The sequence below is a fragment of the Perognathus longimembris genome, chromosome 2 (genome assembly GCF_023159225.1).
Source record: "Perognathus longimembris pacificus isolate PPM17 chromosome 2, ASM2315922v1, whole genome shotgun sequence".
Classification (NCBI taxonomy): domain Eukaryota; kingdom Metazoa; phylum Chordata; class Mammalia; order Rodentia; family Heteromyidae; genus Perognathus; species Perognathus longimembris.
Window position 1 is genome coordinate 1151863 of NC_063162.1, and position 25428 is coordinate 1177290.

Here is a 25428-nt window from a genome sequence, read left to right on the forward strand (position 1 = left end):
CAGGCCACCGGACTCGAGCCCTTGCTTATCCGCAGACTACATGCTCTGCTCTTCTCACCTGGGCCCTGCTCCTTGTGTACAAAGGCCCTAGACAGGGCCACTCTGGCCAGCGTGGCTGTCTGCAGCTCTCAGCCAACCTGCCGCGAAGCCTCCAGTCTGGGAGTGCCGTGGTGTCCGGGTCCTTGCTGCTTCTGCCTTCTCTAGGGTCTAGCTCGTCTCCCGAGGCTCCCATGATCACTTCACATCCCTTACCATGCTCCCGGTCCCCCTTTCGGCCATCCCGCTCCTGGTCCATCTTCTGGCCATCCTGCTGTGCTCTTGGCCAGCAGCTTGCCCGTGGGACTTGGGCCTTCGTGGGCTGGGGTGAGGTAGTGAGGCCAGCGGGGGCCGTGACTCTCGTCTGTCCTCATGGAGACGACACAGCACAGGACGTGCTGGCCGCGGGGTTGTTCAGGGGCCACTGCTCAGGACTGAGTGCGTCTCGGCATCAGGCATGGGCCTGCGTTGCCACGGGGGCCGTCCCTGACGAAGGTCGCAAGGTCACAGCCTTCATCTTGGCACCAGCGTTAAGGGCGTACTGTTTCCAAGACATTCCGCGCGTACTGACGGTTACGGAGGAACAAGAAAGAGTGGTCCCGGGCTCCACACGGGAGCAGCTCTTGCCCCTGCACGGCAGGGAATGGCTCACACGCTCCAGGACTGGGGTGGAGGCCGGCGTCTGTGAGGACAGACTCCACGGTCCAGCCGCCGAGGCCACGCCTCTCCCAGGGAAGCGCTAGGTGGCGGTACCAGCTGCGGTGCTGGCTCGCATCACTTGACGGTGGGCCTCATTTGGAAGCCCACGCCCTCGTCCTCCACAGGGCAGGCGCACGGAGCCGGGGCCCTCCTGGGTCATCAGGATGAGGTGCAACGTCCCATGCTGCCCCTGGCACCCGCCACTCTCTGGTGCCCCTAGAGGACAGAGGTCCAACTCTGTGGGGGCTGGAAGAAAAGGCAGAGAGCCCAGCAATCAGAGGGCTGCCCGGGCGACTGCCGCTCCCTAGGAAACGGGACACACGCCTCTCTGGCATGGCAGGAGGCAGTGACCAAGCCTGGCCTGTGGCCTGTGGGCAGGCCCACCAGAAGGCCTGGATAGGCCAGTACATTCCACGCATGTGGCTAAGCCCCAGTGGGTCTGGAGACCCACGTCCTAGAGAACAAAGGCAAATCACAAAACGATCTTCATAGACAGGCAGTGGTGGCTCACACCTGTAGTCCTAGCTCCTAAGGAGGCTGAAATCTGTGGATTGCAGTTCAAAGCCAGGCTGGGCAGGCAAGTCCATGAGACTTATCTCCAATTAACCAGCAAAAATCCAGAAGAGAACTGTGGCTCTAGTAGTAGAGTGCCAGCTGAGAGCAAGGAAAGCTAAAGGGCAGCTGAAGCCCTGAGGTCAAGCCATAATAAACAAACCAATAAGAATCTATCTGCATGCTCTGCTCCAGGGTCAGGGCTCACTCCTGCACTGGTGCACCTCTATTCTTTTCTGGGTCCACCACTGCAGGAAGAACGTGGGTCGCTGGAGAGCACTGTGATCTTTCTCAAGCTTTCTGGAAGCCTACGGGGCAGCCCCTGCATCTCCAATTATGGGAAATAGGTCTCCCCAGAAGAGGAGGGGGGCCCTCATGGGAAACCCAGGCAGGGATGTACTCACCAGGTCAGAGAGCCAAGACCAGCTATGACCAGAGAATGAACGCTAGGGAGAAAAACAAGAACAAAAATAAAAACTGAAAAGCAAAGGGGAGGATGGAGAGACAGAAAAGAAGAGAAAGAAAAAGAGTTGTAGTGTTTCCAGCAAGAATTGACATACGATTACAGACAGAGTGGCCAGCAGGGCAGAAGCAGGCACAGTCAGGACACATGCCAGGGACGCTGTGACCACGCTGGGCCCGCCGGGGTGAAAGCATCCTGGATGACAGAGCTAGGGACACTCTGAGCTCACTGTCTGGGGTGACAGAGCTAGGGATGCTCTGAGCACGCTGTGTATGGGGTAACAGAGCTAGGGACACTCTGAGCACGCTGTGTCTGGGGTGACAGAGCTAGGGACACTCTGAGCACGCTGTGTCTGGGGTGACAGAGCTAGGGATGCTCTGAGCATGCTGTGTCTGGGGTGACAGAGCTAGGGACGCTCTGAGCATCCTGGGGTGACAGAGCTAGGGACGCTCTGAGCACGCTGTGTCTGGGGTGACAGAGCTAGGGACACTCTGAGCACGCTGTGTCTGGGGTGACAGAGCTAGGGATGCTCTGAGCAGGCTGTGTCTGGGGTAACAGAGCTAGGGACGCTCTGAGCACACTGTGTCTGGGGTGACAGAGCTAGGGACACTCTGAGCATCCTGGGGTGACAGAGCTAGGGACACTCTGAGCACGCTGTGTCTAGGGTGACAGAGCTAGGGACACTCTGAGCACGCTGTGTCAGGGGTGACAGAGCTAGGGACACTCTGAGCATCCTGGGGTGACAGAGCTAGGGACACTCTGAGCACACTGTGTCTGGGGTGACAGAGCTAGGGACACTCTGAGCAGGCTGTGTCTGGGGTGACAGAGCTAGGGATGCTCTGAGCATCCTGGGTGACAGAGCTAGGGACACTCTGAGCATCCTGGGGTGACAGAGCTAGGGACGCTCTGAGCACACTGTCTGGGGTGACAGAGCTAGGGACACTCTGAGCATCCTGGGGTGACAGAGCTAGGGACACTCTGAGCACGTTGTGTCTGGGGTGACAGAGCTAGGGACACTCTGAGCAGGCTGTGTCTGGGGTGACAGAGCTAGGGATGCTCTGAGCATCCTGGGTGACAGAGCTAGGGACACTCTGAGCATCCTGGGGTGACAGAGCTAGGGACACTCTGAGCACACTGCCTGGGGTGACAGAGCTAGGGACACTCTGAGCAGGCTGTGTCTGGGGTGACAGAGCTAGGGACGCTCTGAGCATCCTGGGGTGACAGAGCTAGGGACACTCTGAGCACGCTGTGTCTAGGGTGACAGAGCTAGGGACACTCTGAGCACGCTGTGTCAGGGGTGACAGAGCTAGGGACACTCTGAGCATCCTGGGGTGACAGAGCTAGGGACACTCTGAGCACACTGTGTCTGGGGTGACAGAGCTAGGGACACTCTGAGCACGCTGTCTGGGGTGACAGAGCTAGGGACGCTCTGAGCACGCTGTGTCAGGGGTGACAGAGCTAGGGATGCTCTGAGCAGGCTGTGTCTGGGGTAACAGAGCTAGGGACACTCTGAGCATCCTGGGGTGACAGAGCTAGGGACGCTCTGAGCACACTGTCTGGGGTGACAGAGCTAGGGACACTCTGAGCACGCTGTGTCTGGGGTGACAGAGCTAGGGACACTCTGAGCAGGCTGTGTCTGGGGTGACAGAGCTAGGGACGCTCTGAGCATCCTGGGGTGACAGAGCTAGGGACGCTCTGAGCATGCTGTGTCTGGGGTGACAGAGCTAGGGACACTCTGAGCACGCTGTGTCTGGGGTGACAGAGCTAGGGATGCTCTGAGCAGGCTGTGTCTGGGGTAACAGAGCTAGGGACGCTCTGAGCACGCTGTGTCTGGGGTGACAGAGCTAGAGACACTCTGAGCATCCTGGGGTGACAGAGCTAGGGACACTCTGAGCACGCTGTGTCTAGGGTGACAGAGCTAGGGACACTCTGAGCACGCTGTGTCAGGGGTGACAGAGCTAGGGACACTCTGAGCATCCTGGGGTGACAGAGCTAGGGACACTCTGAGCACACTGTGTCTGGGGTGACAGAGCTAGGGACACTCTGAGCACGCTGTCTGGGGTGACAGAGCTAGGGACGCTCTGAGCACGCTGTGTCAGGGGTGACAGAGCTAGGGACACTCTGAGCATCCTGGGGTGACAGAGCTAGGGACACTCTGAGCACGTTGTGTCTGGGGTGACAGAGCTAGGGACACTCTGAGCAGGCTGTGTCTGGGGTGACAGAGCTAGGGATGCTCTGAGCATCCTGGGTGACAGAGCTAGGGACACTCTGAGCATCCTGGGGTGACAGAGCTAGGGACGCTCTGAGCACACTGTCTGGGGTGACAGAGCTAGGGACACTCTGAGCAGGCTGTGTCTGGGGTGACAGAGCTAGGGACACTCTGAGCAGGCTGTGTCTGGGGTGACAGAGCTAGGGACACTCTGAGCATCCTGGGGTGACAGAGCTAGGGACACTCTGAGCACGCTGTGTCAGGGGTGACAGAGCTAGGGACACTCTGAGCACGCTGTGTCAGGGGTGACAGAGCTAGGGACACTCTGAGCATCCTGGGGTGACAGAGCTAGGGACACTCTGAGCATGCTGTGTCTGGGGTGACAGAGCTAGGGACACTCTGAGCACGCTGTGTCAGGGGTGACAGAGCTAGGGACACTCTGAGCATCCTGGGGTGACAGAGCTAGGGACACTCTGAGCACACTGTGTCTGGGGTGACAGAGCTAGGGACACTCTGAGCACGCTGTCTGGGGTGACAGAGCTAGGGACGCTCTGAGCACGCTGTGTCAGGGGTCACAGAGCTAGGGACACTCTGAGCATCCTGGGGTGACAGAGCTAGGGACACTCTGAGCACGTTGTGTCTGGGGTGACAGAGCTAGGGACACTCTGAGCAGGCTGTGTCTGGGGTGACAGAGCTAGGGATGCTCTGAGCATCCTGGGTGACAGAGCTAGGGACACTCTGAGCATCCTGGGGTGACAGAGCTAGGGACGCTCTGAGCACACTGTCTGGGGTGACAGAGCTAGGGACACTCTGAGCATCCTGGGGTGACAGAGCTAGGGACACTCTGAGCACGTTGTGTCTGGGGTGACAGAGCTAGGGACACTCTGAGCAGGCTGTGTCTGGGGTGACAGAGCTAGGGATGCTCTGAGCATCCTGGGTGACAGAGCTAGGGACACTCTGAGCATCCTGGGGTGACAGAGCTAGGGACGCTCTGAGCACACTGTCTGGGGTGACAGAGCTAGGGACACTCTGAGCAGGCTGTGTCTGGGGTGACAGAGCTAGGGACACTCTGAGCATCCTGGGGTGACAGAGCTAGGGACACTCTGAGCACGCTGTGTCTAGGGTGACAGAGCTAGGGACACTCTGAGCACGCTGTGTCAGGGGTGACAGAGCTAGGGACACTCTGAGCATCCTGGGGTGACAGAGCTAGGGACACTCTGAGCACGTTGTGTCTGGGGTGACAGAGCTAGGGAAACTCTGAGCACGCTGTCTGGGGTGACAGAGCTAGGGACGCTCTGAGCACGCTGTGTCAGGGGTCACAGAGCTAGGGACACTCTGAGCATCCTGGGGTGACAGAGCTAGGGACACTCTGAGCACGTTGTGTCTGGGGTGACAGAGCTAGGGACACTCTGAGCAGGCTGTGTCTGGGGTGACAGAGCTAGGGATGCTCTGAGCATCCTGGGTGACAGAGCTAGGGACACTCTGAGCATCCTGGGGTGACAGAGCTAGGGACGCTCTGAGCACACTGTCTGGGGTGACAGAGCTAGGGACACTCTGAGCAGGCTGTGTCTGGGGTGAAAGAGCTAGGGACACTCTGAGCAGGCTGTGTCTGGGGTGACAGAGCTAGGGACGCTCTGAGCATCCTGGGGTGACAGAGCTAGGGACGCTCTGAGCACGCTGTGTCTGGGGTGACAGAGCTAGGGACACTCTGAGCACGCTGTGTCTGGGGTGACAGAGCTAGGGATGCTCTGAGCAGGCTGTGTCTGGGGTAACAGAGCTAGGGACGCTCTGAGCACGCTGTGTCTGGGGTGACAGAGCTAGAGACACTCTGAGCATCCTGGGGTGACAGAGCTAGGGACACTCTGAGCACGCTGTGTCTAGGGTGACAGAGCTAGGGACACTCTGAGCACGCTGTGTCAGGGGTGACAGAGCTAGGGACACTCTGAGCATCCTGGGGTGACAGAGCTAGGGATACTCTGAGCACACTGTGTCTGGGGTGACAGAGCTAGGGACACTCTGAGCACGCTGTCTAGGGTGACAGAGCTAGGGACGCTCTGAGCACGCTGTGTCAGGGGTGACAGAGCTAGGGACACTCTGAGCATCCTGGGGTGACAGAGCTAGGGACACTCTGAGCACGTTGTGTCTGGGGTGACAGAGCTAGGGACACTCTGAGCAGGCTGTGTCTGGGGTGACAGAGCTAGGGATGCTCTGAGCATCCTGGGTGACAGAGCTAGGGACACTCTGAGCATCCTGGGGTGACAGAGCTAGGGACGCTCTGAGCACACTGTCTGGGGTGACAGAGCTAGGGACACTCTGAGCAGGCTGTGTCTGGGGTGACAGAGCTAGGGACACTCTGAGCAGGCTGTGTCTGGGGTGACAGAGCTAGGGACACTCTGAGCATCCTGGGGTGACAGAGCTAGGGACACTCTGAGCACGCTGTGTCAGGGGTGACAGAGCTAGGGACACTCTGAGCACGCTGTGTCAGGGGTGACAGAGCTAGGGACACTCTGAGCATCCTGGGGTGACAGAGCTAGGGACACTCTGAGCATGCTGTGTCTGGGGTGACAGAGCTAGGACACTCTGAGCACGCTGTGTCAGGGGTGACAGAGCTAGGGACACTCTGAGCACACTGTCTGGGGTGACAGAGCTAGGGACACTCTGAGCATGCTGTGTCTGGGGTGACAGAGCTAGGGACACTCTGAGCAGGCTGTGTCTGGGGTGACAGAGCTAGGGACACTCTGAGCATCCTGGGGTGACAGAGCTAGGGACACTCTGAGCACGCTGTGTCAGGGGTGACAGAGCTAGGGACGCTCTGAGCACGCTGTGTCAGGGGTGACAGAGCTAGGGACGCTCTGAGCATCCTGGGGTGACAGAGCTAGGGACACTCTGAGCATCCTGGGGTGACAGAGCTAGGGACACTCTGAGCACGCTGTGTCTGGGGTGATAGAGCTAGGGACACTCTGAGCACGCTGTGTCAGGGGTGACAGAGCTAGGGACACTCTGAGCACGCTGTGTCTGGGGTGACAGAGCTAGGGACACTCTGAGCAGGCTGTGTCTGGGGTGACAGAGCTAGGGATGCTCTGAGTATCCTGGGTGACAGAGCTAGGGACACTCTGAGCATCCTGGGGTGACAGAGCTAGGGACACTCTGAGCACGCTGTGTCAGGGGTGACAGAGCTAGGGACACTCTGAGCAGGCTCTGTCTGGGGTGACAGAGCTAGGGACACTCTGAGCAGGCTGTGTCTGGGGTAACAGAGCTAGGGACACTCTGAGCACGCTGTGTCTGGGGTGACAGAGCTAGGGACACTCTGAGCAGGCTGTGTCTGGGGTGACAGATCTAGGGACACTCTGAGCAGGCTGTGTCTGGGGTGACAGAGCTAGGGACACTCTGAGCAGGCTGTGTCTGGGGTGACAGAGCTAGGGACGCTCTGAGCACGTTGTGTCTGGGGTGACAGAGCTAGGGACACTCTGAGCACGCTGTGTCTGGGGTGACAGAGCTAGGGACACTCTGAGCAGGCTGTGTCTGGGGTGACAGAGCTAGGGACGCTCTGAGCATCCTGGGGTGACAGAGCTAGGGACGCTCTGAGCACGCTGTGTCTGGGGTGACAGAGCTAGGGACACTCTGAGCACGCTGTGTCTGGGGTGACAGAGCTAGGGATGCTCTGAGCAGGCTGTGTCTGGGGTAACAGAGCTAGGGACGCTCTGAGCACGCTGTGTCTGGGGTGACAGAGCTAGAGACACTCTGAGCATCCTGGGGTGACAGAGCTAGGGACACTCTGAGCACGCTGTGTCTAGGGTGACAGAGCTAGGGACACTCTGAGCACGCTGTGTCAGGGGTGACAGAGCTAGGGACACTCTGAGCATCCTGGGGTGACAGAGCTAGGGATACTCTGAGCACACTGTGTCTGGGGTGACAGAGCTAGGGACACTCTGAGCACGCTGTCTGGGGTGACAGAGCTAGGGACGCTCTGAGCACGCTGTGTCAGGGGTGACAGAGCTAGGGACACTCTGAGCATCCTGGGGTGACAGAGCTAGGGACACTCTGAGCACGTTGTGTCTGGGGTGACAGAGCTAGGGACACTCTGAGCAGGCTGTGTCTGGGGTGACAGAGCTAGGGATGCTCTGAGCATCCTGGGTGACAGAGCTAGGGACACTCTGAGCATCCTGGGGTGACAGAGCTAGGGACGCTCTGAGCACACTGTCTGGGGTGACAGAGCTAGGGACACTCTGAGCAGGCTGTGTCTGGGGTGACAGAGCTAGGGACACTCTGAGCAGGCTGTGTCTGGGGTGACAGAGCTAGGGACACTCTGAGCATCCTGGGGTGACAGAGCTAGGGACACTCTGAGCACGCTGTGTCAGGGGTGACAGAGCTAGGGACACTCTGAGCACGCTGTGTCAGGGGTGACAGAGCTAGGGACACTCTGAGCATCCTGGGGTGACAGAGCTAGGGACACTCTGAGTATGCTGTGTCTGGGGTGACAGAGCTAGGACACTCTGAGCACGCTGTGTCAGGGGTGACAGAGCTAGGGACACTCTGAGCACACTGTCTGGGGTGACAGAGCTAGGGACACTCTGAGCATGCTGTGTCTGGGGTGACAGAGCTAGGGACACTCTGAGCAGGCTGTGTCTGGGGTGACAGAGCTAGGGACACTCTGAGCATCCTGGGGTGACAGAGCTAGGGACACTCTGAGCACGCTGTGTCAGGGGTGACAGAGCTAGGGACGCTCTGAGCACGCTGTGTCAGGGGTGACAGAGCTAGGGACGCTCTGAGCATCCTGGGGTGACAGAGCTAGGGACACTCTGAGCATCCTGGGGTGACAGAGCTAGGGACACTCTGAGCACGCTGTGTCTGGGGTGATAGAGCTAGGGACACTCTGAGCACGCTGTGTCAGGGGTGACAGAGCTAGGGACACTCTGAGCACGCTGTGTCTGGGGTGACAGAGCTAGGGACACTCTGAGCAGGCTGTGTCTGGGGTGACAGAGCTAGGGATGCTCTGAGTATCCTGGGTGACAGAGCTAGGGACACTCTGAGCATCCGGGGGTGACAGAGCTAGGGACACTCTGAGCACGCTGTGTCAGGGGTGACAGAGCTAGGGACACTCTGAGCAGGCTCTGTCTGGGGTGACAGAGCTAGGGACACTCTGAGCAGGCTGTGTCTGGGGTAACAGAGCTAGGGACACTCTGAGCACGCTGTGTCTGGGGTGACAGAGCTAGGGACACTCTGAGCAGGCTGTGTCTGGGGTGACAGATCTAGGGACACTCTGAGCAGGCTGTGTCTGGGGTGACAGAGCTAGGGACACTCTGAGCAGGCTGTGTCTGGGGTGACAGAGCTAGGGACGCTCTGAGCACGTTGTGTCTGGGGTGACAGAGCTAGGGACACTCTGAGCACGCTGTGTCTGGGGTGACAGAGCTAGGGACACTCTGAGCAGGCTGTGTCTGGGGTGACAGAGCTAGGGATGCTCTGAGCATCCTGGGTGACAGAGCTAGGGACACTCTGAGCACGCTGTGTCTGGGGTGACAGAGCTAGGGACACTCTGAGCAGGCTGTGTCTGGGGTGACCGAGCTAGGGATGCTCTGAGCATCCTGGGTGACAGAGCTAGGGACACTCTGAGCACGCTGTGTCAGGGGTGACAGAGCTAGGGATGCTCTGAGCATCCTGGGTGACAGAGCTAGGGACACTCTGAGCATCCTGGTGTGACAGAGCTAGGGACACTCTGAGCACGCTGTGTCAGGGGTGACAGAGCTAGGGACACTCTGAGCACGCTGTGTCGGGGTGACAGAGCTAGGGACACTCTGAGCACGCTGTGTCAGGGGTGACAGAGCTAGGGACACTCTGAGCACGCTGTGTCAGGGGTGACAGAGCTAGGGACACTCTAAGCACGCTGTGTCAGGGGTGACAGAGCTAGGGACACTCTGAGCATGCTGTGTCTGGGGTGACAGAGCGAGGGACACTCTGAGCACATGTCTGGGGTAACAGAGCTAGAGACACTCTGAGCAGGCTGTGTCTGGGGTGACAGAGCTAGGGACGCTCTGAGCAGGCTGTGTCTGGGGTGACAGAGCGAGGGACATTCTGAGCATGCTGTGTCTGGGGTGACAGAGCTAGGGACACTCTAAGCACGCTGTGTCAGGGGTGACAGAGCTAGGGACACTCTGAGCATGCTGTGTCTGGGGTGACAGAGCGAGGGACACTCTGAGCACATGTCTGGGGTAACAGAGCTAGAGACACTCTGAGCAGGCTGTGTCTGGGGTGACAGAGCTAGGGACGCTCTGAGCAGGCTGTGTCTGGGGTGACAGAGCGAGGGACACTCTGAGCATGCTGTGTCTGGGGTAACAGAGCTAGGGACACTCTGAGCACACTGTCTGGGGTGACAGAGCTAGGGACACTCTGAGCAGGCTGTGTCTGGGGTAACAGAGCTAGGGACACTCTGAGCACGTGTCTGGGGTGACAGAGCTAGGGACGCTCTGAGCACACTGTCTGGGGTGACAGAGCTAGGGACACTCTGAGCAGGCTGTGTCTGGGGTGACAGAGCTAGGGACACTCTGAGCACGCTGTGTCTAGGGTGACAGAGCTAGGGATGCTCTGAGCATGCTGTGTCTGGGGTGACAGAGCTAGGGACACTCTGAGCATCCTGGGGTGACAGAGCTAGGGACGCTCTGAGCACGTTGTGTCTGGGGTGACAGAGCTAGGGACACTCTGAGCAGGCTGTGTCTAGGGTGACAGAGCTAGGGATGCTCTGAGCATGCTGTGTCTGGGGTGACAGAGCTAGGGACACTCTGAGCATCCTGGGGTGACAGAGCTAGGGACACTCTGAGCACGCTGTGTCTGGGGTGACAGAGCTAGGGACGCTCTGAGCACATTGTGTCTGGGGTAACAGAGCTAGGGACACTCTGAGCACGCTGTGTCTGGGGTGACAGCAGATGGGCGGTGGGTCAGTGATGACTTGCAGGGCTAGGATGGGCAACAGGAAGGCCCGCCCCAGCTCTAAGGAAGTGGGCATCCAGAAGCTGGCTCTTCCTAGGGCAGGCAGATGGACTGACCAGAGGGTGTCCTACCCCAGTGCTACCTGCTGTGGTCTCTAGAGGACAAGGAGGCAGGAGAGCCCAGCAGCCGCCATACGCAGCTGGTCATGTGGTGAGACTGGTCCTCACAGGAAGGACTGGTCACAAGAGCCGAGAAAACACACGACTCGACATCTCTGAATGAACCCTGGTCTTAGAGGGCAAGAGCTGCCCAGAAAGCCGGCTGGCGTCACGGCAGTCAGGGTTTCCTGGCTACGAGTCCCTCACCTGGGCCTGAGATGTGCTGGTTCTGTCAACACACATGAACAGACCCCAGCCTCACAGAACTGGAGATTCGGAGAAGACCCCTGAGTATGTGACCCAACCCCGGTTCAGGGTAGCACCCGGAGTTCCTGGACCTGGGGCACGGGAAGCCCAGGGAAGCCTTCGCTGCCCTGTGGAGGTTCCAGGGGGCCCACACCCATCTGTCAAGGCTGCTCTTCTGACCACAGTCTGGTAAACTTGGAGGCCTACATGCTTCTGCGCCCAGAGGATCGACATGGAAAGGGGCACCAGTGACCTGGTGTCCACCTACAGATGGGGAACCTGAGGCAACGTGAAGCCACGGGGCTGGGCCACAGCAGGGCTTCTGGTTTGGGCTCAGAGCCCTCAGGTTTAACCCCAACACCTCTTTCTGCTCAGCCCACCCTGCTTCGGGCGGGCAGCCTCATGGAGAGCTATCCCAGGCCACCGTGGCTCCGTGCCCAGTGCCGGTGCGGCGCGGTGCGTGCAGCAGGGGGCTCCACCAGGGGGCTCCACCGGCAAGACGAGCCCGGAAGATGCATCACAGTACCTTTTCCTCCAGCTCCTTTATTTGCCTCTTCTGAGTTTCTATTCGTTCCTCTAACTCTTTAATTCTCTGCAACATTAAAAGGAGGAGAGTCTTCAATAATCAAAATATTCAGGAAGTCAAACAACAACAACAAAATGTCTTTCAAGTGTCCCTTGCTTATTTGGCAGACAAGTAGCAGGAGTGCTGGTCAGGTGGTGGCCAGTTCTCGTGCCGGTGGCTGTCACCTGTTACCACTTCTCTCAAAGACAACAGACCACCTTCCCGGGGCCACACCTCCTGACTCCTCAGGCCGGAAATATAACGCCAGGGGGCAGGCAGCAAAGAATTCGTTCAAGTCCCTCCCAGGGTCATTACCTAAGATTAAAGGGTAGTCAGAGGTCACAACTGCCAACCACAGGACAACAGTCCTGAGGGTGAGGCCTGGGGCCTGGAGGCTCATGTGACCAAGCAAGAGGTCTGCAGCCGAGTGTCCTCACCCCCATCTCCCTGGACACCAAGGGGGCCACGGGAGGAGGGTGCTAACAAGCGGGGGCGGGGGGAGGCAGCAGTGCATGTCCCAGTAGCTAACAGGCCTGCTGTCAGAAGCCAGCCAGCTGTCACAGTAAACTAGTGCACTCGTGTGGGCATTAATCTGAATCCACACTGTTTCTGCTTTTGGGGTGTTCAGAACATGGAACTCATACTTAGAAGCCACTTCCAGACCAATCTGATATACAGAGGAGTGTCAGAAACACCAGGGGACCTAGCCTGCCTCCTATGAGAACCAAGCTGGGCCTGTTAGCCCCTGCCCCCAGACAACACCCTTACCATGAAAAGAACCTGCCAGGGAGGAGACCTGCATAGAGGATCAGGGTCTACACAGGGACACTGCCACCCAGGGTCCTCAGCAATACCACCTGGAAGCTAAGAGGCTAGTCTGGGGGGATAGGCAGTCTACCAGGTGGGCTAGGACTCAGACTGACAATGTGAGGCATGGCCATTGGAGGTGTGGTCATCAAAGGTGTGGCCATCAGGGGTATGGCTATTAAGAGGCCTGGTCACCCGAGGTACAGCCATTGGAAACATGGATAGGGGAGAGGTGTGGTCCTTGGAGGTGCGGCCATTCAAGGTGTGGCTATTGGAAGCTTGGACAGGGGAGGTGTGGCCATTGGAGGTGTGGTCACTGGAAGCATGGATAGGGGAGATAGGCCAATGGAGGCAGGGCCATTAGAAGCATGGGCAGGGGAGGCGTGGCCATTGGAAGCATGGATGGTGACGTGCAGTCATTGGAGGCAGGGATAGGGGAGATTGGCCAATGGAGGCATGGTCATTGAAAGCATGGACAGGGGAGATGTGGCCACTGGAAGCATGGACGGGGAGGCGTGGCCATTGGAGGTGTGGCCATTGGAAGTATGGACAGGGAGGTGTGGCCACTGGAAGCATGGGCAGGGGAGGTGTGGCCATTGGAGGCGTGGCCACTGGAAGCATGGACAGGGAGGCATGGCCATTGGAAGCATGGGCAGGGGAGGTGTGGCCATTGGAGGTGTGGCCACTGGAAGCACGGGCAGGGGAGGCGTGGCCATTGGAAGCATGGGCAAGGGAGGCGTGGCCATTGGAAGCATGGGCAGGGGAGGTGTGGCCACTGGAAGCACGGGCAGGGGAGGCGTGGCCATTGGAAGCATGGGCAGGGGAGGCGTGGCCACTGGAAGCACAGGCAGGGGAGGCGTGGCCATTGGAAGCATGGGCAGGAGAGGCGTGGCCACTGGAAGCATGGGCAGGGGAGGTGTGACCATTGGAGGTGTGACCATTGGAAGCATGGACGGTGAGGCGTGGCCATTGGAAGCATGGACAGGGAGGCATGGCCATTGGAAGCATGGGCAGGGGAGGTGTGGCCATTGGAGGTGTGACCATTGGAAGCATGGACGGTGAGGCGTGGCCATTGGAAGCATGGGCAAGGGAGGCGTGGCCATTGGAAGCATGGGCAGGGGAGGCGTGGCCACTGGAAGCACGGGCAGGGGAGGCGTGGCCACTGGAAGCATGGGCAGGGGAAGTGTGGCCATTGGAAGTGTGGCCATTGGAAGCATGGACAGGGAGGTGTGGCCACTGGAAGCACGGGCAGGGAGGCGTGGCCACTGGAAGCATGGACGGGGAGGCGTGGCCACTGGAGGTGTGGGCATCAGGTTCAAAGGCTGGGCTTTGGGAAGCTGGCCTCACCCTCCTCCCACATGGTGCCCCTTGCTCCACCACAGCGCTCCTTGCCCTTCTTCCACCCGCCCAGCACCTGCTGTGCCAGCTGCAGCAGCTCCATGCGCTCCCGCAGGATCTGTGCGTCGCGCTCCCGCAGCTCACTCATGACCTGGCGCTTCCACTGCTCCACGGCCACCTTGAGCTTCTCCTGCTCCTCCTCGGACAGCAGCTCCACCACTTTGGCCCCAGCCTCCTGCTGCAGGGCGTCATACAGCATGGCTTCCAGCTCCAAGATGCGCTGGGGGGTGGGGGTTGGGAGGGGAGGGTGTGAATCCTCCCCTCCTCCCAGAGTATGCCACCCTGCCCCAGCTGGACTTCAAGAAGGGCAGCCTGGAGGCCAGGTCACCCTCCCCTGAGGGAGGGGGTGCACAGGACTTGGGGACCACACTGCAGACCACCCCTCCCTATCCAGCAAAACATCCTAGAAGGAGAGAGGCCAACCAGGCCCAGGCCCCGCCAGTGCTTGGAAGACCCAGGTCGGGCAGTGCCCTGGTGCAGAAAGTGGGGAGGGAGGCCCCTGAAGGACCAGGCTCTGAGCCACGGGCCCCACTGGAGTCCTGGCAGGTGGGCGGGGCACAGGCAGCACTGCCTACGGGGGTGGGGGGCGGCAGAGCTCACAGCAGACAGGGGAGGCCCCTGAAGGACCAGGCTCTGAGCCACAGGCCCCACTGGAGTCCCGGCAGGTGGGCGGGCGGAGCACAGGCAGCACAGCCCATGGTGGGGGGGGGGGGGCAGAGCTCACAGCAGACAGGGGAGGGCTTCGCCAAAACCAGTTGAGGGCTGCAGCCTCTGCCTGCGGGGAAGGCGGGGCCTGGGCACACTCAGCGAGGGCACAGCCTGGTGTAACTCCTCAGGCGCATCCCGGGTTGCTTGAATAGCAGGGACTATAAACATCACACCTGGCAGAGTCATTTCAAACTTTCTCTTCAGGAAAAATTTTGACATAACATTGTCAAAACCAAATTCTCATCCAAACTTTCATTTCGGGGTCCCTTTCTTCCCATTTAAGTGATAATATATTCAGAAATGGAGGTTCTGCTTTCTTTAGGTAAAATAATTATGAAATGTCCTTTGATTTGGTAAAAATTTTGGAAATGAAACAGGCCATATTTTGACTTTGTGCTGCACTGCAGTTCCAGATTGCCACACGAGGAGCTGTCCCAATGTCACACGCACTCACACTCACGCAGCCACTGCTGCTTCTCAAAGACAAATGGCACAGTGTGCTCCTGACACCAGCATGCTGTTATTTACGTATTTACTTACCAGTACTGGGACTGACCTCAGGGCCCGGGTGCTGTCCCTGAGCTTTTTTTGCTCAAGATTAGAGCCCTCCCACTTGAGTCACACTCTGCTTTCAGATTTTTGTTTGTTTGTTTGTTCTGGCAGTTAATTGGACATAAGTCTCACCGACTATTCTACCCAGGCTGGCTTTGAACCTCAGTCCTCAAAGCTCAGCCTCCTGAGTAGCTAGATTACATGTGTAAGCCGCTGGGTCCCCAATCACAGTGAGTTTTAAAAACTAGGATTGTACCACAGCCATCATCACTATCATTACCATCACTATCATCATTATCACCATCATTATTACAACATCATCACTATCTATCATCACCATCACCATGTTCACAGTCCTTATCATCACCACCTTCATCAACACCATCGTCACCATGTCCACGGTCCTTATCATCACCATCGTTGACCTCACCATCATTGCCAGCATTACATTTCTTTTTTTTATTTTTATTTTTGGCAGCCCTGGGCATTGACCTCAGGGCCTGAGCACTGTCCCTGGCTCCTTTTTGCTCAAGGCTAGCACTCTGCCACCTGAGCCACAGCGCCCCTTCTGGCCGTTTTCTATATATGTGGTGCTGGGGAATCGAACCCAGGGCTTCATGTATAGAGGTAAACACTCTTGCCACTAGGCCACATCCCCAGCCCTAGCATTACAATTTCTACCTCCAGCCTCATTACCGTCCTCATCATCCTGAGGGCTCACAGCTTGAACAGGGCTCCCCAAAGGAGCATTTTCAGGCATCCCCACAGATATGATGGTTGGGACCCTGCCTGATGGGCTGGGTGCTTGGGTGAATGTCTTGGTGACACTTGCTGCTATCAGATCAGGACCTGCACACCCTCTGGCAGCGCCCTCCCTCTTGTGGTAGGGAGCCCGGTGGGGAGACAACTACATGTGCAACCACCAGGTGAAATGAGACCCTTCGTGGGGCTCATCAGGGAGTCGGGAAGTTCCTCACCTGGACCCACACCATCCTAAGCCTTCTTTTCCTGCTAGAAAGGCCCAAAGCCCAGCCCAACCATAGGAGACAGCAAAGCAGGACCACCCTCTGCTGGTGGACAGGCAGCAGCAGGAGACCCCTGCAGAGCGGCTGCCCGCTCCCCCAGCTTCTCGGGAGGGAACAGAAGCAGGCGGCAGCTCACACAGATGCCCAGCAGCACACGGAGTCACGTGCAGTGAGGGAAGGCTGACCCAGCGTGACAGTGCTGCGGTGATAGAAGCTTTCAAGGGTCGACCCAGTGGGAGGCCATGAGGCCACTGGGTGGTGCGTGTGGAAGGGATTAATGACGTGCCCACAGGCTCCCTGTGATCATGTGATCTGTCCCTTGTACCCACTGTGATGCCGAGCTGGGTTGTTCCAGAGCCCAGCAGATGGTGCTGCCCCATCTTGGACACTGAGTCTCCAGCACTGCCTCCAACAGCAGCAGAACACAGAGGCATTTCTGCTTCTCAGTGTGCAGCTGAGAGCAAGAGAAATGGCCTCCCGCAGGGCAGCCAGATGCACTGCGAGGGCCAGACCTGCATCTCTCCAAGTGTTAGAGGACTGAAAGCAGGGCTTCCTGCAGAACTGACAAATATGCTGCTGTGTCCGGCAGTGGACTAGTCTGAAAGTGTGTGCTATTTTTCAGTGAAATTTTTACTAATGTGTCTCATGTTTCCATATGAGTTTCCAAATTTGCTGGCAGGACAATAAAGTGTCTTCAGAGCTGACATTGAGGGATCTCAGAGAGAAAAAGGCAGAGAGCCGCTGAGCCCTGGCTTTCTCCACAGGGCTCCAGGGCCTGGTCCATACCGGCCTCTGGCACACCAAGGAGCAAGGAACCAAATCTCTAGCCTCATTTCTCGTACCTTGTGGGCTTGGTCCAAGGCCTGCTTCCTATAGTCCAGCTCCTCATCCAGATAGCCCTTCTGTTTACTGAACAGCTCCTGAAACACAAGAGGACTGGCCTCAGCCATGGGCATCAGACCTGCCAATGCCAGCCACAGGGCACAGGACATGCCACCCACCTTCTCGCTTTCCAAGTCTACCATCTTCCGCTGGAGTGCTGACTCCGTCTCTTCAATCCGCTGCAGCCACTGGACACAGAAAGCAATCAGGTGACAGTGAGGCCTAGGGCCACCCACACAGGCATGGATGTCGTCCCTTTCTTCATAGAGATGGCCTGGGAGGGAGGCTGGGCTGGCACTGTGGGCCCCATTCACCAGCTGGATGGGGGCCACCCACCCTACCTGGTGTCCAGGATGTCTGCCTACAACACTGTCCCTGGAGAGACAGATGCCGGATTGGGTGCGGGAGCTCTATCAGGAGAGGTGGGTAGCCTGTTTTCCTAAGCCTCCATTTGCTGGGGCAACCTTGCCCTGCTGATGGAGGTCTCAGTGAGGGCAGGTGGGGCTGGGCCAGGACCAGGACCAGGTTGGGTGGCCCCCAGCCAGCGGAATAGGAAATGTCATGGTTTTGTTGATTCCATACGGTTGTAAGTCTCTGGGTGGAGAATGAGCCAGAGTAGGCGCCGGGGTAAAGTCTGGTGAACCCTGACCCCTGCAGAGGCCCAGGGGAGTGCCCATCTACCCCTGGCAGACAGGACTTGGTGGATCCCCCATATGCCATTGCCCCTGCTCCAGGAATGGGTGTCTTTCCTGGTCTGGACTAAGCCCCCACCCCCACCCCCATCACACATACCCACACACCTGCACAGCTCCATTACCTTTTCCGCCAACGTGAGGACTGTCCTGGCTTGAATGACAACTACTTGCTCCTCGTTGGTTAGGTTCTGCACCCAAAAGCAGAACACAGGCACAGTCACAGTCACGGGCAGCACCTTCAGGGTGTGGGGTTGGATGATGGATGGACATGGGAGGGCAGGGCTACTTCTACCAGAATGCCCTACCTGGACTTCTGATGCCCTCCCTCTGGCGTTGACCTTGTCTACTTGGGGCACTGTTTCTCTTTGCCCTGGAACTTCCAAAGTCTAAGTAGGCCAGCTGGGTGGCTGGGCCAGTGCTTCCCTGGACCGCCAGTGCTGTTCTTATCCGGTCCCTGTCTCTGTTTAAACCCAGGATGCTGTACAGGCAGCCTCACACGTTGGTCTGGCTTTGGAGCCAAATGAGCCCTCTAAAGATGTGGACCCCTCGCAGGCTCAGACCCCAAATCCCACTGTGTCAAAATCTGGCTGCTTGGCCTTAGTGTGCAAGGTGGCAGAGGGGCCAGGGCTCACTCCAGCCCCGGGACTTCCCCTTTAGGATCAGGTGGCTTAGGAAACCCTGTCCCCGCCACCCTCTCCCTGGACAGTGAGCTTCCTAAGGGCAGGTGAGGTCTAAAGTCAGGACAGCACTTCCCATAGCAGCAGGCACCGTGGCCTCAGGCAGGCCAGGCCTCAGTGGCTGCTCTCCCAGGTGGGTGTGGCAGGAGCCCCCACTTGCAGGGGTAGGCCCAGTGCTCCTCAGCTCTTGTGCTGCAAACCGAGTTATGGTTCCTCCTAGCTCCCTCCTCCCAGGAAGGTGATGGACAGCCTGGGCTCCACTTATGGGTAGGATGTTAAGTAGGGAAGGGAGGCTGAGCAACTGGCTTTGGGACAACTGAAGGAGTCCACCTGAACACCAAACCAGCTAAAAACTCACACATGGTCAGAGCTGCTGAAGGGCCCTTTCTGTCCTCTTGTGCTCACTGCCTGGTCCCTGGCCCTGACCCACAAGTGGCTGCAACCGATGCTTCAGCCTCAGTAGGGAGTCCTCTGCTCTGTCCCTCTGCCTCTCCTTCCCTAGGTACCCACCACAGCCCTGATGAAGAGAGAATGGGCCTCCATTCTGTGGGTCTCTCCACAATCCCGAGGAAACCGAGGCAGGTGAAGATGCCCTGGAGCTGAGGCACCCAGTGATGGCAGCCATGGCACGGGCACGCCCTGTCTGTGACAGTCATTGCCCTCGCTCGGCTGGGCCCCTGGGCTCTAGGAGGGACCCATGGGCTTAGGCTCCATGTGGTGTCATAGCAACTGCGGTCAAGCCCGAAGGAACTGCCTTCTAAGTGTAGAAGCCAGGTAAGTGCAATTTTCTCTAGTCCTGGGCTCTGTGCTGGTGACCTCAGGGGCCACGTGGTGGCTCCAGGCACTCATACTCAGCAGTGCTCTGGGTGGGCAGCTCTGGATCTAGGAGCCTGAAACAGGCCTGGAGAGGGTGGTCACACTAAGTTCCACTACAGAAGCCCTGGGCAGGTGCCTCTGAGTTTCTTCAGCTCTGAGTCAGAGCGTGCCCAGAGCGAATCCCAGGAGCCTGCAGTACCTAGGGCAGGAGCCCAGAGCACACAGAATCCCCAGGCTTTCCTGCTGTGGGTGGGAGGAAGTTCCCCACAGGGCACAACTCCCCACTCTGCTCCCCATTGTTCCTCAAGCGATGGACAAGGGAGGAGAGAAGGGCCCTTCTTAGAAGGGTAAAGAGCTCAATGAGCATGAGATAAGGCACAGAGTATGGAGGACGAATGGACAATGGATGGATGGATGGATGATGAGTGAAGGGATTAATGATGATGGAAACTGGAGGACTGGTGGATGGATGAGTGAATAATGGAGGATGGATGGATGAATGCATGCATGGAGGACTGGTGGGGAGTTAATGATACAGGACAGAGAATGGAAGATAGATGGATATATAATGGAAGATGAATGGAAGTTGGAGGAGGATGGATTAAGAAACGGATGGAGGTGAAGGGTAGATAGAGGAGTGAATATGGAAGAAGTAGGACAGGATAGATGGGTAGATAATGAAGGAGGGGTGAATGAACAGACAGATGAATAGATGGATAATGGAGGATGAAGGGTAGGTGGAAGGGTGAATGACAGAGGAAGTTGGACAAAGGATAGATGGACAGGTAATAAGGGGTGGCTGGGATTGCAGAGTTGGGATGAAAGGGTGTATTTATTTGCCAACATGGTAATTCGTATTCTTTTGTCATGACATTTGAACCCTGCTCAAATGAGATTTGGTGATTATGGACTCTGCTTCTTCTCTCAAACCCAGGAAATGGAACCACATGGTCTTGGCATATTCTAAGAACAGTATTTCCTGTTTCACTGGGGGACTGGAAGAGGTAAAAGGCTAAGAGTGATTCCAGAAACTGAGACCTCATGACTGAAAGAATATTAGCTGGAGATTGGGGGGGGTTGCCATACGCATCGCAGTCAGTGCGGAGCAAATTTCTCCCAAGGGCAGGGGTCAGGGGGTCATCTCCAGCAGGCTCTGGCCTTGGAGGAGGTCTTTGGACAGGCCGGGCCATGGCATGATTTCAGTGGGGTTCACAGGGTCCTGGGCTGGGGAGGGCTGGGCCAGGGAAGGCTGGCATGGAGAGGCATGCACAAATCAGGAGAGCAACATACACTTACGGCGTTATCCCCCAGGATGTCCAGCTTCTTCATCAGCTCTGTGACCAGGATATCCTAGGAGGCAAGGAGACAGACAAGAAGGTGTGTGAGCAGCCACCGGGCAGCCAGGGTGGGGAGGGGCAGGGGCCGGGGCAGGGGAGGACTTTACCGTCACGCCTTCCGCCTCGCAGTACACCTGGAGAGGGCTCTTTCCATCCACAAAAGGAGTGTGGTGGAAGTTGATGGCGGGCGACTTCCTCTCCCTCTCCTGAGAGAGAACAGAGGGCTGGGTGTGGGTGTGGTGGGCCTCTCTCCCCATCTCCTTCCTCCCCTGGGGGCTGTGGTAGGCTTGGGTTAACCCTGGCCAGGACCATGCGGCAAGGAGTCAGTACAGCATGCCCGAGGCAGCCCCAGTGAGAGACAGCTCGTATGTTAGCGGAGCCCGGGCGGGCAGGCCTCATCGAGCTCTGGCCCAGTGATGCTCATCCCAGACCCTACTTGCACCTATGCCGGTGAGGCCTGGGACTACCAGAAGGCTCAGGGAAGAGACGTAGGTGGGGAGACAGCCACGGGGCTGACAACAGCTGTGGTGCTCATGGCCCGCCCAGGCAGGGCCATGTGCAGGGGCCCCGGATGCAGAGGGGTCATCCCCACGGAGCATGCCAGAGCCCTGCAGCAGGTAAGTGGGAGCACTCTGAGAACTCTGCTGCTGGGCTGAGATGGAAGGCTGCGATCGAGTGCGGGGCTTCTTCCTCGTTCAGCTGGGCCACGCTGCCCAGGCAAGGCAAACACTGTCCCACTTCCAGTCTGACTTCCCCCAAGGAGCCTGGCTCCTCCTCCCCTCCTCTCTAGGTCACAGTAGAGGACATGGGCCAGGGATGCAGGACACGGATGACGAGCTTCTGGTCACTAAGTGGCACCTCTGCCCCAGCCTTGGCATCACTGTGGTCCAGCCCTACCTCCAGCTCTAGGATCCGGAACTCCAGCAGCTCGTTCTGGTCCTTTGCATCCTGGACCTCATGCTTCAGCCGGGCTTCTTCTGTCTCCATCTGTCTTATCTGAAAAGCAGAAGGTGGATAAGGCGAGAAGAGATCCAGCTCTCACTCACTAGAGCCACGTGACAGCCACGCCAGCTGGGGACAGCTGACCTCCCCAGTGCACATGTGGCCCTGAGCACTCAGTGTCCTTGTGAACCTGGCTGCATCTCTACCCCTTGGCTAAGCACAGCAGGGAGAAGCTGGGGCCTCGGTGCTGTGAACAGGGGACTCCCGAGCAGAGATGTGGTGACTGCCAAGGCCAAGCTGTCCCATTGGCTCCTGGAGCTCAGGGTCTGACGATGGCCATGTTGCTGTGTGCACTCCAGACCTGATGGCTGATGGTGGGACTTTCACAGAGGAAGCCACTGGGGGTAATGAGTGAACTTGATGTGGGGCAACCAGTGGCCCCCTGGTGCAGAGACTCAGCAGCCTCATGAGGACAGCTTGACCACTGTGGGCAAGCAGTGCATACACACACACACTCACTCACGTGCATGCATGCTGGTGCACACACACACTCCCAGCTCTGGACCTGGGGGCCCAGGACTCCTGTGAGGGAGCCTGTCCAATCAGCACCGTGCCCTTCCCAGGGCCAGCGCCTGCACTTCCCCGCTGGTTTCGGTGGAGTACGCACAGGGCCAGGACCGGTGTGCACTCTGTACCTAAGTATATGTCGTTGTACGAGTGTACACGAGAAGTTCACATACAAGCATTTGTGTGCATACAGTATGTAAGTGCGTGTCTCTGTGAGTGTACATGGGTATAAGCTCACATATGAGCATTTGTGTGCATACAGTACTTAACTGTGCATTTGTGTAAATGTACATAGGTTTAAGTTCACACATGAGTGCACATACATGCCAGCACTTGAGTGTATATAAGATAAAGTGTGTTTCTATTTAAGTATACATGACTAGGTGTAATAGAGACGAAGGGACCTCCTAAACCAGCTCTAAGGCCCCTACCAACTTTCCTACCTCTGGATTTGTAGTCTCCCACCTCTTGCCTCATTCCATGTCACCTGCCCCAACAGTTCTGGGGTCCCCACACACCCTTGGGATGGTCTCCAACTGCCCAGCTATAATCTAACAAATCACCCATATGCTAAGGCTCCCGGTACTGCCGAGCCCCTCAAACCCAGGCCAGTGGGTGGGCTGAATTAAAGGGAAGGGGTCAGAGAGGAAGCAGACACCCTAGAACACAATGCAACCCTAGACTCTAAGTCTGTGCACTCTTTCTGACTCATTTCAATCAGAAAAGCATTTCCAACCCAAAAGCTCAGAGCTGGAGAGGGGATGACAGCATTCTTGGAGCCTCTCGTCACCCGGGGGCCCAGAGAGCCTGGGTCTCGGGCTGCCGCCCTGGTCATGTCAGGACTACAATGTCTTAGAGAGGAGAAGCAGGTTTATGGTGGACCCCCATGGTGCTTCCCCGGGGATACCCAGCCTCCACGAGGGGCCCTGTGGTGAGGAGTTTTCTGACCCTGAGGGCTCCGTGATGGCTGAAGGGCAGCGCTTTCAAGCTGTCCCCCATGGAGCTGGGCAGCATGGCCCAGCATGCCCAGACGCAGGCCCTGCTGGACGGTGGGGGAGGAGGGGAGCAAGTAGGCCAGGGCTCCCATGGACCTCTCGGGATGAGCCAGGGATAGGCGGGCCCCGTGCCCAGCCCCACCTGTGTCAGCTTCCCCTCCCCTGACCACTGCACACTCATGCCCTGGGCCGACACTCACCTTGTCTACAAGCTCTTGATTTCTTCTATAAAGAGCTTGCTTCTCTTCAATCCACTTCATATCCTTGAAAAGAGAAGTGAAATGAGCACAGAACTCTCCCGCAGGAGGGCCACGGCCCAGCCTCTGGGCAGCACAGAATCACCCACCCTTCCAAAATGGCTACCTAATGGCAGCATGCAGGTAATGGAAACCTGTGCCTTCTCGGAGCAGCCCAACCTCGCCTCAGGGTGGCGTGAGGTACCACACGAGTGGCCCTCAGGCCAGGTGCCCGGAAGTACAAGGTACAGCATGGATGGTCAGCTATGGCTCAGGTTAGGTGGAAGAGCTGGGGTCTCAGAGAAATGGGGGTGGATGGGACACTCAGGGGTTCTGTCTACTTCACACTCAGGACACACGGACAGAGGGCACTTTGTGTTCTGTCATAGGGCACATATGTGTGGTTGTCTTCTGCTCCTGTCTCAAAGTCTGATCCAAAAGAGCGCAGGGTCCTCAGCCCACCCTCCTCTTCCTAGACGTCCTTGAGTTCACCCCTCCAGCAGTGGCATTTTTAAGCTAGGAGCATGTCAAGAGGAGGCTTGGCTGCCCCCGGCGTTGAGCTCCGAGGAAGATGCCTGTGTGGTGTAGTTAGTGTGGGTTTCTCGGATGAAGGACAAGCCTTCTGCACTCCTCCTAGCCCCCAACTCCCCTGCCATGTTTCTTCTTCCAACTGGAGGTGCTGACAGGAGGATGGCAGCCCCCCCCAGTGTCTAGAGATGCTCACCTGGCCCTGCTCCGCCAGCGCCTTCTCCAGGTCCTCCACCCGCGTCTGTGCTCTCTGTACTTCTGCTTGCAGCTGCTCACGGGTCTGTAGGATGGGAGGAAGGATACTTCAAATTTTCTCTAACAGCCAGGGCAGGCAGACATGCCCACGGGGATGAGCTGCGGGGACTCTGCGGTGGAGGGCTCTACCTGAGGTCCAGCTAAGAAGGTGCAAAGCAGCCCATCAGGCACAATGTCTGTGATGAATCCTGAGGGCTTCTAGGTAAAATCCTTGCTTACATGTGTAAGGGCTAGGAGGATGGCTTTGCCCTGCATGTGCTCAACCCTGCTGGTGCCAGCTAGCTGGGCTTGACCCAAAGGGGCTGTCTGAGCAGATCTGTGGATGCCAGCAAGCCTGCTGCCCCTGGCTTAGGACCCTGGGACTGCTGCCTTTCTGCATGGTGGGTTCTATGGATCTAATATTCTGCAAAGCCTGTCTCTTGTTTGGACAATGAGCTCCTTGGATTTACGAGCGAGTCCCACTTGTGAAGTTGTTTCTGGGCTCCCGGTGGGGCTGAAGCTGCTCCCTTGACCTAACATGAGGTCACCAGGGCCACACCAGGCCATGGGCATTTGCCAGGCTGCACCAAGCAGGGGGCACTTGCCAGGCTATACCACACCACGGACGCCTGCCCAGGCCTCACCATGCCATGGGCACTCGCCCCGCATGGCTGCACCTGCTCTGTCCAGTTTCCTGGGTATAGGATGTGCGAGTCACAGAGAGGGCCAGGTACAAGTCCAAGAGCTGTATCTTGAGAGATCAGGGTGGACGCACAGACTGTGATCTAGGCCCTGATCCCAGCCTTGGGACAACTTCTCCTGTGAGAAACTTTCCTTTCTCTGAGGATTATGCAAAACTTAGGTAAAAGAAATTCCAAAGAGGGAGCCCCCTTAAAGTTCTTTTTAATGCAGATACACAGCCTTCCTGTTCTCACCTATGCTTTCGAAGCGGGAAGGGAGCTGCCTCTGTGGACAGCTGAGTCTGGTCCCCCTCCTACCTCCTGCCAGGCCTTTCCTTGGAACTGCTACAATAGAGATCACCACAAGACTCCCAGGAAACAGGAGTGGACCGTCTGGGTCAGCAGGGGTGAGGTGGTTCCTGGAGTACACGGCTGAGGTGCTGAGCTAAGTTCCCTCCTTCTGAGGTCTATCCTCCACATAGCCTACAGCCCACATTGTA

General features: G+C 57.7%; 1 protein-coding gene across 5 annotated transcripts in view; it reads right to left on the bottom strand.

The window, feature by feature from the left end:
* Positions 1 to 901: 901 nt before the first annotated feature.
* The window catches only part of Jakmip3 (Janus kinase and microtubule interacting protein 3), a 71458-nt gene continuing 46931 nt past the window's right edge, over positions 902 to 25428 (bottom strand). For 2 of the 5 annotated variants that reach the window (XM_048338011.1, XM_048338009.1), the window contains exons 11-21: positions 24211 to 24294; positions 23451 to 23513; positions 21644 to 21742; positions 20854 to 20952; positions 20706 to 20759; positions 18039 to 18104; positions 17341 to 17409; positions 17182 to 17259; positions 14071 to 14274; positions 11811 to 11876; positions 1446 to 1733 (exon numbers count right to left, since the gene is read on the bottom strand). In XM_048338011.1, coding sequence (XP_048193968.1) covers positions 1596 to 1733; positions 11811 to 11876; positions 14071 to 14274; positions 17182 to 17259; positions 17341 to 17409; positions 18039 to 18104; positions 20706 to 20759; positions 20854 to 20952; positions 21644 to 21742; positions 23451 to 23513; positions 24211 to 24294 — 1020 coding nt within the window. In that variant the 3' untranslated portion in view covers positions 1446 to 1595. Of the gene's footprint in view, positions 982 to 1445; positions 1734 to 11810; positions 11877 to 14070; positions 14275 to 17181; positions 17260 to 17340; positions 17410 to 18038; positions 18105 to 20699; positions 20760 to 20853; positions 20953 to 21643; positions 21743 to 23450; positions 23514 to 24210; positions 24295 to 25428 lie in introns of those variants that run through there. The other 3 variants (XM_048338010.1, XM_048338008.1, XM_048338007.1) reach the window with 2 other exon arrangements.